This window comes from Azolla caroliniana, unplaced genomic scaffold (genome assembly GCF_043228905.1).
Source record: "Azolla caroliniana isolate FFs.n. ecotype wild unplaced genomic scaffold, voAzoCaro1.0.p SCAF_21, whole genome shotgun sequence".
Lineage (NCBI taxonomy): Eukaryota > Viridiplantae > Streptophyta > Polypodiopsida > Salviniales > Salviniaceae > Azolla > Azolla caroliniana.
Window position 1 is genome coordinate 2,720,373 of NW_028230456.1, and position 13,067 is coordinate 2,733,439.

A 13,067-nucleotide genomic window follows, 5' to 3' on the forward strand; every position below is an offset into this window, starting at 1 on the left:
AGTACGTAGCCATACATGTATGTATGTATGTATGTATGTATGTATGTATGTATGTGTGTGTGTGTGTGTGTGTGTGTATGTATGTCTGTGTGTGTGTGTGTGTGTGTATGTATGTATGTGTGTGTGTGTGTGTGTGTGTGTGTATGTATGTATGTATGTATGTATGTATGTATGTATGTATGTATGTATGTATGTATGTATGTATGTATGTATGTGTGTGTGTGTGTGTGTGTGTATGTATATATGTATGTGTGTGTGTATGTATGTATGTATGTATGTATGTATGTATGTATGTATGTGTACTAGGTGTGGATGGAAGGGAACAAATGGGAATGATGGGAAGAAAAAGTGCGTACAAAAAAGGGGGTACGTGTGGACACATTAGGAGGAGTAGGAAAAAAAACGCGTAGAGCAGAAGTATTTACATGCTCTCTTCTATTAGTTCTTAGAAAACTAGAGCAACTGTAAGTAAGTAAGTCCAGCCAAAATAGGAGCCATTTCATTCGATGGGGAGAGAAGGGTCCCGTACTTGAAGAGGACGAACTCTCGTGCCTTCGAAGGCAATTCCTCGATTCTAAATAAATTCCCTATTCTCTTTCTTTTCATTTTTATTCTTTATAAAACTATACCTAAAAAGTATTACAATACTAGAGACTACAGTAGAAGTAAATTTTTAGAGAATTGCAATTGAAATGAGCCCAATTCTTTAACATAAACATAAATATGCCCCATTTTTACTTTTATTTGGGGGTCTATTTTTTATTTTCCTCATAATTAATTTAAATTTAAATGATTTATTTGTGCTCCCCTGACTAATTAAGTAACAGCAGCTACAACAGCAGCAGTAGTCTTTAGTTAGTCACTCAAGGGTCTAAAATAAAACACTACCTCTACTTCTAATCTACTCACTAACTGCCTAGCTTCTCAAATTAAGCCCTGCTAATTAACCCTCATACAGCACAATCAAATCATTAAGGAGCTCATCAGAGTAACATTTCTTCATCCCCAATGGCAGCCCTCCCTCCCGAATCGATGGCTTCTCTAAATTCGGTTGCGGCTACCGCCGTGCTCATCGCGTTCATGCTATTAGTCGATCCCACTACCGTGGCCGGGATACTCGGTACCGAGAATCCCGGCATCACGCCAGATGGCACGAGCTTATTGGCGCTGAGGGATGCGGTGACCGCGGACCCTACGGGCATGCTCTCGAACTGGAACTCGTCCGACCCGACCCCATGCCACTGGCACGGGGTTGCGTGCAACACATTGCCGGGATTCACATACCCGCGCGTAGTCAGCATCAGCCTCTCGGGCCTCAACCTATCGGGGACCATCCCGCCCGAATTCCTAGCAAACCCGTCCGCTGGAGCCCTCGACCAGCTCCGCCGGCTTAGCCTCCACCACAACCTCTTCTCGGGTCCGTTACCCTCTGGTCTTTTCTCGGCCGTGCCCGCCCTCCGTAATGTTTTCCTTCAGAACAACCTCTTCTCCGGCCAAGTCCCGCAAGGCCTCGGCCTCCTCCCCTTCTTGCAAAACCTCGACCTCTCCCACAACCGTCTCTCCGGGTCCATCCCGGACACTCTTGCCGATTGTTCGCAGCTCCAACACCTCTCCTTCGCGGGGAATTCACTCTCCGGATCCATACCCGATGGCCTCGGTGCCAATCTAACCTTACTCCAAGAGCTCGACCTCTCGGACAACAACTTGTCCGGCCCTATCCCGGCCAATTTCGGCAATTTAACTGGATTGCAGACCATGCTAAACTTGTCCTACAACCGCCTCTCAGGATCCATCCCTGAGAGCTTAGGCAAGTTGCAATTCACCGTGATCATGGACTTCAGCCATAACAATTTGAGTGGAAAGATCCCACAAGAAGGCTCATTGGCCAACCAGGGGCCAGGTCCATTCATAGGCAACCCGGCATTGTGCGGGTTTCCGCTAAGTCGGCCGTGTCCAGCGGCACCACCCGTATCATCACTCATGCCGAGCATTCCGAGAGAATCGGGGCCGGCGCAGCCCATCGGCCCGTTCGGGGCACAGATGCCAGCATCCAACATGACGGAACACACGAGGAGCATGGGAACGGCCGCCATCGTTGCCATTGTGGTAGGCGATGCCGTAGGCGTTCTGGCGGTCGGATTGATTTTGATGTACTTTTACTGGAAGACCACCATTTGCAAGGATAAGTGCTCTGGGTGTGTGTGTAAGAAGAAGAAGAAGCGCCATGGCGGCGGGACGAGCTCGGGGGATGAATCCTCCGAAGGAAGCTCGGAACAATCGAAGCATGGTGGAGGAGGTGATGGCTCTGACCAATGGAAGGACGCGCATCACGGGGAGCTCGTGGCGCTCGACAAAGGATTCACGCACGATCTTGATGAGCTTTTGCAGGCGGCGGCATTCGTGATGGGGAAGGGTGGGCTCGGGATTGTGTACAAAGTCGTGCTGGGCGGGGGTGGCGGCGGGCAGGCGCACACATTCGCTGTCCGGCGGCTGGGCGAGGGCGGATCGCAATGGTACAAGGAATTCGAGGCGGAAGTGGTGGCCATCGCACGCGTCCGGCACCCGAACATCGTGCGCCTCCGGGCTTTTTATTGGGCACCCGATGAAAAGCTCCTCATCTATGACTTCATCCCAAATGGTAGCCTCTCCACAGCCCTTCACGGTTAGTGCTCCATCATCCCTTTGCTTTTTCCTTCTTTTGCTTTCTTGCCTTTTGCCTTTTGCCTTTTGCCTTTTGCTTTTTGCTTTTTTGCTTTTTTGCTTTTCGGTTATGGATTGACACTAGACCTTGGAAGATCCTACGCTACAATTCACATTATATAGATACAACTAGTGGGTAAGACCACTCGATGCAATTCCTTCGAAATGGAACCAATTGTGATCCTAGTGTATCATTCGTCACAACCTCTCTTTCTATAGTCATCTTAGTGAGCACGGAGACTGGGCCAAGGCAAAACATGTTATAATATTACAGGCTTCAAAGGTTTTCTCTCAAGTTTTATTGCAAAAGCTTAGGGTGTCATTATATATAAAGGCACATGAAATAAACGGACAAAACAATATCTATTCAAGAGAACCGGTCTTTATATTTTTAAATTGGAATGCGATGATGGAAGGCATACAAACACGTAACATCTACTTAGAAACTATATGATTCTCAATCGTTTGTCTATATTGAACATGGGGCACTAGCTTGAGCAACTATGAGCCATTGGGAGTGTGTACACATCAACACCATTTAGTATCATTTAGGGGAGAGGATAGTCCTTGTCTCGACAATTTGCTAATTCATGTGTCAACAGTCATGGGTTTCATGTGGTCCAACAAAGCAAGCATATTCAAAGTGAACTCATTTGTAGGTAAGTACAATTCCATGTGCGAAGTCTGTTCCTATGCTGCTATATGAGATAAAAGAGTTAGTCTTTCCATTTATACTAGGACTTGAGAGTGAGGGAAGTTGGTCTCTTTCTTCACATTTGCACTGAAAACAAAGGTTAGCATGTGTCTATAATGATAGGCAATGCCTTTCCCTATTGATGCAAACTTAAGCGGATGAGTATATTATTGCGGTTCAAAGCTCCTGAAATCATGAAAATAGGGCCAACCTTTATTGAGCTCGGATGAAGAAAACTAGATATTAATATTTTTATCATTATTATATATTAAAAGGTAAGGTTGGTGAGATCTTTCTTTACTTTACCTGGTTGTAAAGCGATTGATTCCTCATCATCTTAGTTGAAGTCATTGGTTTCCGGTTGATATCCCATGATGCCTTTACATGTGCATACATGCATTTTTCATTAAGAAATGTGTCACGTTTACAATCTAAGCCAACATGATATGCTTAGTGACTATATCTTCGAAAATGAATTGTCAATTAATCACAATAGTCGAGGATTCAAGTAAGGATTTAGTGTTTAGTGTTATATGTAGGTTACACTTTAATTTAGGCTAAGTTCACATAAGGAAGATATTTTATGGTGGCCAAAATTGGTGAAAGCTTTAGTTCACATTAGGCTAAAGATTTACACATGACAAATAGGTGGGTGGAAAAGAATTTTGAAACTACCAAAGTTGAAAGTTGAAAGGTTAAAACAAGTAGCACAAATCCTAGAAAACATATACTTTATACCTTGTGTATTATATGGACATTTTTTGAGGTGGAAAAGTAAAGAAGATTCTTGGTAAAGAAAGCTTGTGAGCTTGTCTTGGCTTGCTTGAAAAATATGAATCATATTCTTTCATGGCACATATTTAAGATGTGTATGTTCATCTTGTTACCCTAATATTTACAACCCCCGTCCGAGTATGATAAAAATCTAAGAGTTTCACAATTCCACATTGCTTTGTCCAATTGAAATACCTTGGGTATTTCATCAATTTACGCCTATCCTGTATTGTTTAGTTTGGAACCATGTTTCCATGTTGTGTTGTTCTATATAAATGCAAACTGCTAGAATCTACCTAGTAAATAATGTCCACACTAAAGATTTCATCAATTTACGCCTATCCCTTATTGTTTAGTTTGGAACCATGTTTCCATGTTGTGTTGTTCTATATAAATGCAAACTGCTAGAATCTACCTAGTAAATAATGTCCACACTAAAGATTTCAAACAGATTACAAATTGGCATCTTGCTAGTACTTCAAAGCTATACTATTTGAAGACAAAGATGTCCATCATGTCATTATTGGTCGCTACAATAGTATGGCCCAAATGAGATGGTTTGTTTCCTTCTTGTATAACCAATGTTACTCTAGGCTCATCAAACTAAATACATTGTTTGTTCATGTTTACATGTGCTAAATACACATGTTTCTGGATATGGGCACACACATCGTTCATTTTGCTAACGAGTTTGTCTTTGAGGAGAAGATCATTTATAGTTTTTGGCAATGGTGTTAACGTAATGTCATAAACACAATGTTTATCAATTGGTAAATTGGGTTATAGTTTGAAACATTTTAAAGCCATCATTGGTTGGGATATGTTGTAGACACGCGGAGTCTTTTTTTAACACATTTCTCCAAGAACATGAAAACTAATGCCTTCCTTGGTAAAAACATGGCTTTATAAATTCACTTTCAAGACCCTTTTGTTCAAAGGTATGAAAGCATGTAGTTTGGCTTTAAAAAGTGGCTTTACACATTCACTTTTCAGAATCCAATGGGTGGTTGGAAACATTTTTTTAATGTAAGTTTTAAAAATATGGCTTTAGCCTTTGCTAGTAAGTGCACACTTACATGCCTCCAATGGCTAGCTATATCAATGCTCTTCTTAGTCAATGCTAATAAAAAAGAGACGACTTTTATGGTGTAGTGATTGTACGCTCTTGATTTGTTTTGTTTCTTATGACGTAAAAACACCCACTATCTACAAAACTTTATAACCTAGGCAGCTAACAAAAAATCATGGCATAAAATTTCAGTTATTTTTTCTCTCAAACTAAAAAATCATTAACAAATGCCCAAAGCTGTAATCTCATCCCCAAGAAATGTTTGAAATTTCCAATATCATAAAGATGTGCATGAATATTTTACACTCTACACGTTTTATAAAGTTGTTCTCGTTTTCTTTTCTTAAAGCAATTCTATTTCGATATATAATAGTTGAGAGCATATTTGTCTAGATTTTTGTATCTTTCTTTGGAATACATAAAAATGCATATCTTGTACACTTTTATGAAACAGGGCTATTTAACACACGGTTGTTTCTTCTCTAAATTGTGTTGAAGTAAATTCTCACACTTTGACAGAAGGGTCTTTGTTTCAATAGCACTAATATAATATTTAAAGTAAAAATGCTCTTTGTATGCCACAGGTCAGCGACAATCCCCAACACAAGCACTCACATGGACACAAAGGTTGAAGATAGCAAAGGGTGCGGCCATAGGCCTTGCATTTCTACATGAGTGTAGCCCAAGAAAGTACGTCCATGGTGACGTGAAAGCAGCGAAGATATTGCTTGACAATGAAATGAATGCATACATTGCAGACTTCGGTTTGATGAGGCTTGCTAATCTCACTGCAACATCGATGTTGGTGCCAACGGGAACAACATCTTCAACATCATCTTCTTGGCACTTGGCCGCAACCTCAAGTAGTGTACTATACAAAGCTCCGGAATGTAGTGATAATGATGCCAAGTTAACACAAAAATGTGATGTGTACGCATATGGGGTGGTTTTACTAGAGCTTATTTCAGGGCGATCACCGACATTTCAGTTGGTTAACACTGATGAAGATCTCGTGACATGGATGCGCCACTCATTGGTAGACCCCCTCCCCAAATTCTTGGATCCTTACCTCCTCTCACAAGTTGCTACATCATCTATTGAGAAGCAAATGGTTGAAACACTTCACTTGGCACTTGCTTGCACTGCCACCTCTCCTGATCTCCGCCCCAAAATGAAAGTTGTTGTTGATACCCTTGACAAGCTTTCCCATGCATTCAATTGATCAACATCATCAACACCATCATTAGTAGTAGTACGGCTTTGTTCATTTTCCATTGCTTGACCTCCTTCACATCCTTTGTATAATTTCTTAATAGGTGGTGGAACTTTTGGCTTGTAAATGCCCGGTCCACCCTTGTTTAGCATGCACTCATTCCCTTTCTTTGCGCTTGCCAAATTAACTATGTTTGTAGTTTGACACATCCATACTTTTTGTAGATCAACACATGATAAGAAGCCATGTCCATATATTGTCACATTTCAGGCTCCGAAATTGACTGTAGGCTTGTTGCAATGCTAACTCCCATTTACTAGAGTTCTTCTATATGGATAGGTTCCTAGCTCACTATCCCCATAAACAATGACTATTGAGTTACTTTCTTGAATACTTGTAAGTTAAACCTTTAATGTAAAAACAAACGAAAATGAGCACTTCAAATGGTTTTATTTTGCCTTTTCTCATCAATGCATGCGCAAAGTTACCGGTAAGACATTGAATTGCCTTCACTATTGCATTACAATTAATTATTGAGTAACAACAACAATTTGTATTTCATATTTGTATATTATCTCTCATTTCCTCCATAACATAGGCACTTTATGCAATGGAATTTAAACAACCCAGTTGGGAAGTTGGAGTTGTGTGTTTCAATGACTTTATTGACCACAACAATCTCACTACACGCAAGCCATCATATGTACTAGGACGAATCACAATCCAATTCCCCTTTTGTTTGTATTTTTTTGGTGTACATTCATATTGCAATTATGTGCACATAAATTTTTTAATAGTGATTTTGTTATGTACAAGTTTGCAAAGTTGTATTTGAAAACCTTTTATTTATATGTTTCACAAAGCAATTAATGTCTATATACCATGGATCTACTCATACACTCTTGTTATTGATAAATTGGTTAAAATCTTTTGATGGATCAATTTATTTAGGTTTTCCATGGAAACTTGTGGAATCTGAAATCGAGTTTGATGGTATCTACATCATCTAAGATGTGGCAATTCTATTGGATTGAAAAGAAAGAACCCAAGATTGAGTGATATGGGTAATCTAAACATACAAAATAGATGAATTAAACATATTTTTTGGGTGTCATAAAAGTTTTGGTTTGTCTATTGCATGTAATATCTTCGTTATAAGGTATCTTTAAAACAACATAGGACACCATTGCTCTTTAGTAGTTTTAAGAACCATTTCAAATTACAAAACATGGATCTACTCATACACTCTTGTTATTGATAAATTGGTTAAAATCTTTTGATGGATCAATTTATTTAGGTTTTCCCATGGAAACTTGTGGAATCTTAAATCGAATTTGATGGTATCCACATCATCTAAGATGTGGCAACTCTATTGGATTGAAAAGAAAGAACCCAAGAATGAATGATATGGGTAATCTAAACATACAAAATAGATGAACTTAAACATATTTTTTGGGTGTCATAAAAGTTATGGTTTGTCTATTGTATGCAATATCTTCGTTATAAGGTATCGTTAAAACAACATAGGACACCATTGCTCTTTAGTAGTTTTAAGAACCATTTCAAATTACAAAACATGGATCTACTCATACACTCTTGTTATTGATAAATTGGTTAAAATCTTTTGATGGATCAATTTATTTAGGTTTTCCATGGAAACTTGTGGAATCTGAAATCGAATTTGATGGTATCTACATCATCTAAGATGTGGCAACTCTATTGGATTGAAAAGAAAGAACCCAAGAATGAGTGATATGGGTAATCTAAACATACAAAATAGATGAACTTAAACATATTTTTTGGGTGTCATAAAAGTTCTAGTTTGTCTATTGTATGCAATATCTTCGTTATAAGGTATCTTTAAAACAACATAGAACACCATTGCTCTTTAGTAGTTTTAAGAACCATTTCAAATTACAAAACATGGTTTGTAGAACCTAGAGGGCTAGTTATTACATTTGATGATGACATAATATATGTACACACATTTTTAGTAAAGTACTCTATTTTTGTCAGGTTTTATAATGAGGGGTCACAATCATAATGGTAACTTCTAAGTATTGACCCAATAATGCATGAAATGTGGTTGGAATATCAATAGAGACATAACACACAAAATGAGATCGTAACAGATAAAACCTAAATAATTGATATAATGCACAAGATGATATCCCAATATAATTGTTGATAGCAAATAGTCTATAGTAAGGAATATTAAAAAGGCCAAAAATGTAATTACTACATAAAAGGGGTTGTATATAGGCCAAAATGTGACTAAAGGGTTTGTGCCACCAACATCACAATTTTATTTCCAGTTGTCTATGCTCTAGGTTTGTTGTGTGTGTTCTCGATAGGTTTTAAACAAGTTATTCAACCACTACATCTCCACTTTCAACAATGGTATCATCACAACAAAAGCATGTAATCAAGGCAACCAAGAGATTGTAGATGCATTTTTCCTTCTCTATGTATGCTACATGTGAACAGACAGGTAGACACGAAGGTAGTGCCATCATATGCAAACACGTGAGACAATATTCACTATAGTCTTGTTGTTGCAAGAACTCTTTAGCCATAGTCACCATGTCTCATAGAGATATCTCTCTTGATTCTCAAACATCTAGTAATTAATACATATCAACCTGTCTTACTTCTAGATTACACAAAAAATGAGTGTACATGTATGTGTACTACACTGTGACATAAAAGTTGCATGCCTAATCACCCGGAGGTTGTGAAATGAAAGTTACATGTTTTTTGCCCTTCATTAATTATGGGTTGGCAAAGAAAGAGTTGTTGTTTTTTGGGGGCATATGTAGTTTAATCCACTAGTGTTTATTGTGCTTAAGGTTAGCTAGTGAGTAGTGCCTCGATTGCTATTAGGATGATGGCTTTTGAAATGACTCTTTTAGTTCCAATAGGAATTAATCGATGATTGAGAAGGACCACATTGAAATCCATGGGTTTGACAAATCTAAGTTTGCCTTGTGGAAGAATAAAATGAGAGATGTACTGATTTAGATAAGGCAATTAAGGTCATTGACTTGTGAAGCCAAGAAACTTGTAGGCATGATCAATGATGATTGGGAATAGCTCGATCTCTTGGAATATCTACCATAACATTGTGCATTTAGCAAATAATGTATATTTCACGGAATTGGAATGTGACTCGGTCGAAAAGTTATGAACAAAATTATGTAGCACTTATTAGAATGAGACTATCAAGTTTAATTTTTTTAATGAGTTTTATCATCTTTGCATGAAAGACACCAACAATATTACAATAGGAGTAGAGCAAATCTTGGAAGTAAAATGTTGGATATCATTATTGTCATAAGAAGGGTTTATTTTGAAAGATCGTTATGCCTTAAAGAAAAAGGAAAAGGAAAATAATAAAGCCAAAGGTGATGGCCATTCTAAATAATCTAGTGATTCCTCATCCTCGCTAGAGATAGAGGAAATAAATGTAACATGTGATGGGACAAACATACTGGCTTTGGATTATGTTGCTATACAAGTTGGGGTAAATATGGTTTTCTCTCCTTGCCATACATGAATGTTGGAGTATGGTGCATCATTTCATGTGAGTCCACTCATTGAGTGGTTCACAGGTTATAAAGCCAAGTCACTTGGCAAAGTTAAACTTGGAGAGCCAAATTAGCAATGAGCATCATGCCATTGGTATTTGAGATATTTTAATACATTTAAGGGATGATTCTCATCTTGTCATGAAACTTGTAACCACGTGCCCCAACTAACACCTAGTTCGTTGTTTGTTGGTTAACTTGATGATAATGGCTATACGGTGACATTTGCTTTTCAATCTTTTCATATAACTAACGAAAATACAATTACTATTAAGGGGAATAAAATTGGTTCTCTTGATTCATCAAAAGGAACATCTGTTGATTGTCACATAACAATCTATGGTGTGCATTTGGCACGGTTGTTTAGGCCAAATGTCATGAAATGACATGGGAATAATTATTTCTCATTTTGAGTAAGTTGCTATCTTTTGATTTTGCATTTTGTGAACATTGCTAACATGGCAAGTAAACTATAAATGCACGTAAGTCCCACATTGACTCATACACTAACATATGTATGTGATCCTATGCCTACTAGATTTTTCGGTGGTGCATTGTAATTCACCACCCTCATTCATAATGCCACTAGGAAAGTTTGGGCGTATACAATTAAGGGAAAGGATGATGTATACCCTACTTTGAAAAAATTGAGCTCAAGGCTTGACATTCAAATAATGGAGGTGAGTACACCTCTCACAAATTTAGCGACTTTTGTAAATCTAGAGGCATTAAAAGAGAGTTTAATGATGTGGCACAAGGTATGAATAATTATATAACCATCAAGGACAGGGTTATTTCTATGCTTCACAAAGTGTTTGGGCAAAAGCTATTTTAACAACAATCCATGTAATTAATCTATCACTAAAATATATCCATAGACCTAAAAGTGGCACAATAGTTGTGGACAAGAAGTCTCCTCTTAGAGTCTTTCGATGTGAAGTATATATGCACGTCCCAAAACAACTTAGTAAATGTATTTTTCTTGGTTATGGAATTGGAGATCAATTTGGATATCGCTTTTGGAACTTTAGTGTCATTGGTTGGTTCTTTGGTGGGAGGTGGGATTTGAACCAACACCAAGTGTTTAACACTACCATTGACCCACTATGAGACAAACTTGATGGAGTTCATGTTGCAAAAATCCAAGCCTCAAAGGTGTTTCTTTCCATTTACTTGCAACAAAGAGGGAAAAATTTTGAAGAGTTGGAGAAAAGCTGATTTCTCAAATTGGCATTAACTAAGGTTGATTAAAGGTTAGTTTAGGAAGTCTAGAGCCAATAAAAAATTGAGAGCCACTCACTGAGCAAAGGAACAAATGACAAACCATGTATACACACACACACACACACACACACACACAAATGACACCCATGCACACATACACATACATACATCGATAACAAAACAAATACGCTATTACATGCGCATAGACACATACATATCCAAACACACTTTCCTAACAAAACACAACTACAATATACTTGCACATATGCTTAATCACACACAATAACACTATTCATAAAGACACACATACATACAAGTATGCGTATGCACTTACTTACACATGGAATGTACTTAGTCTTTATATTTAATGGCACATTCTATGTAAAAACTCTACTTACTGGTGGTGCATATCCACACAAACACATGATTTGGTTCAAGGAGTCTGACTTGAAGAGGTGCCCTCACGACAACCAACTCTTGCAACTCTTTATCAACAAGACCCTAGTGGTTAAAGACCCTAGTGGTCCCCATCAATTTCATATCCATGTGCATATCTTCGTGACGTCTTCTACTATGAGAATGACAAGCGTGGACCAAATACTCAAGATATAATTATGCATTTATGCTAACATCATGTACACATACACACACACATAACATATGCATGAGGGTGCACACATGCATAAACCCCACAAATTATTTACATTCGCCTTTAACAATTGGCAACGGTTCGGTCTAAACTGAACCGCGAAACCGTGTCTTAACGGTTTAAATGGACCACGTTTGGTTTGGTTCAGTTTAGTTCAGTTTGGTTCAATTTAAATGGTTTGATGGTTTTCAAATATTATTTATTTATTTATATATATATTTAAACAATCTTTTCATTTTAAAGCCCATTTCTCACATTTTAGGAAAAATCTTTAAAATTTTGAAATTTGACCTAAGTTAAAAACCTAAACTGAACCACAAAACTACGGTTTTTGAGGTTTAATGGTTTAGATATTTACCAAATGGTTCGATTTAAACGGTTTCATGGTTCAGTTCGGGTTTCAAAAAATTTTAACGGTTCGGTTTGGACACTCTCGAAGTGAACTGTTGCCTATTGTTATTCACCTTGCAATGTGTACCTACACATGAATTAAAGCACTTTCCTCACGAACATGAATGAACTAAAGAGAAGGATCCGTAGAAGCATGAACAAATGACAACATGTATGTTGATTCTCGCAAGCCTTCATCAACAATGCCATCAAACTCATCTTCCCTAGTTCAAGTCCCTTGTGATTCCGCTCAGAATTTCACATGCATGCATTGATTTCCGACATTGTTGTTTGCTATGGAACTCAAAAGTGATGCAAGCAATTTTAACGTTACCTATGTCTTCTTAATTTTTCATCTTTGATATAATGGAAAATTAAATCACTTTTGCGATTGGATCATCAACCAAAGTCTAACGTACTCATGCCTAAGCATGGCTTGGTTTTCATGGAGTCGTATGTCCATCATAAAAATGTTGCAACACAACCCCTATTGATTTTGGAAGGAATATCACATGATTATGTGAAGATTCAACCATTTAAAGGGTATGTGTGTAGGAACTCATCGTAACTTTCATATAAATGGAAATACAAGGATCGAAACCTCGTGTTGACATGTTGACATGATGGTTGATCATTAAAAAGCTTACAACATGTTGTGATTAAACACTTGCTGCTCTCATGGCAACATAGTTTGAGCTTGGCTAACTAAAAATCTTCATATTGTAGACAATATCACAATACTACCAGTTGAGATACTCTAATATTCA

The 13,067-nt window shown here is 37.9% G+C and overlaps 1 protein-coding gene across 1 annotated transcript; it reads left to right on the top strand.

The window, feature by feature from the left end:
- The first annotated feature begins 845 nt into the window (after nucleotides 1-845).
- On the top strand, nucleotides 846-6,908 carry LOC147850314 (receptor protein kinase-like protein ZAR1). The gene is made up of 2 exons (XM_087336475.1): nucleotides 846-2,662; nucleotides 5,822-6,908. The coding sequence occupies exons 1-2, from the start codon at nucleotides 1,009-1,011 to the stop codon at nucleotides 6,457-6,459; spliced, it is 2,292 nt and encodes a 763-aa protein (XP_087192601.1). The 5' UTR covers nucleotides 846-1,008; the 3' UTR covers nucleotides 6,460-6,908.
- The last annotated feature ends 6,159 nt before the right edge of the window (nucleotides 6,909-13,067 follow it).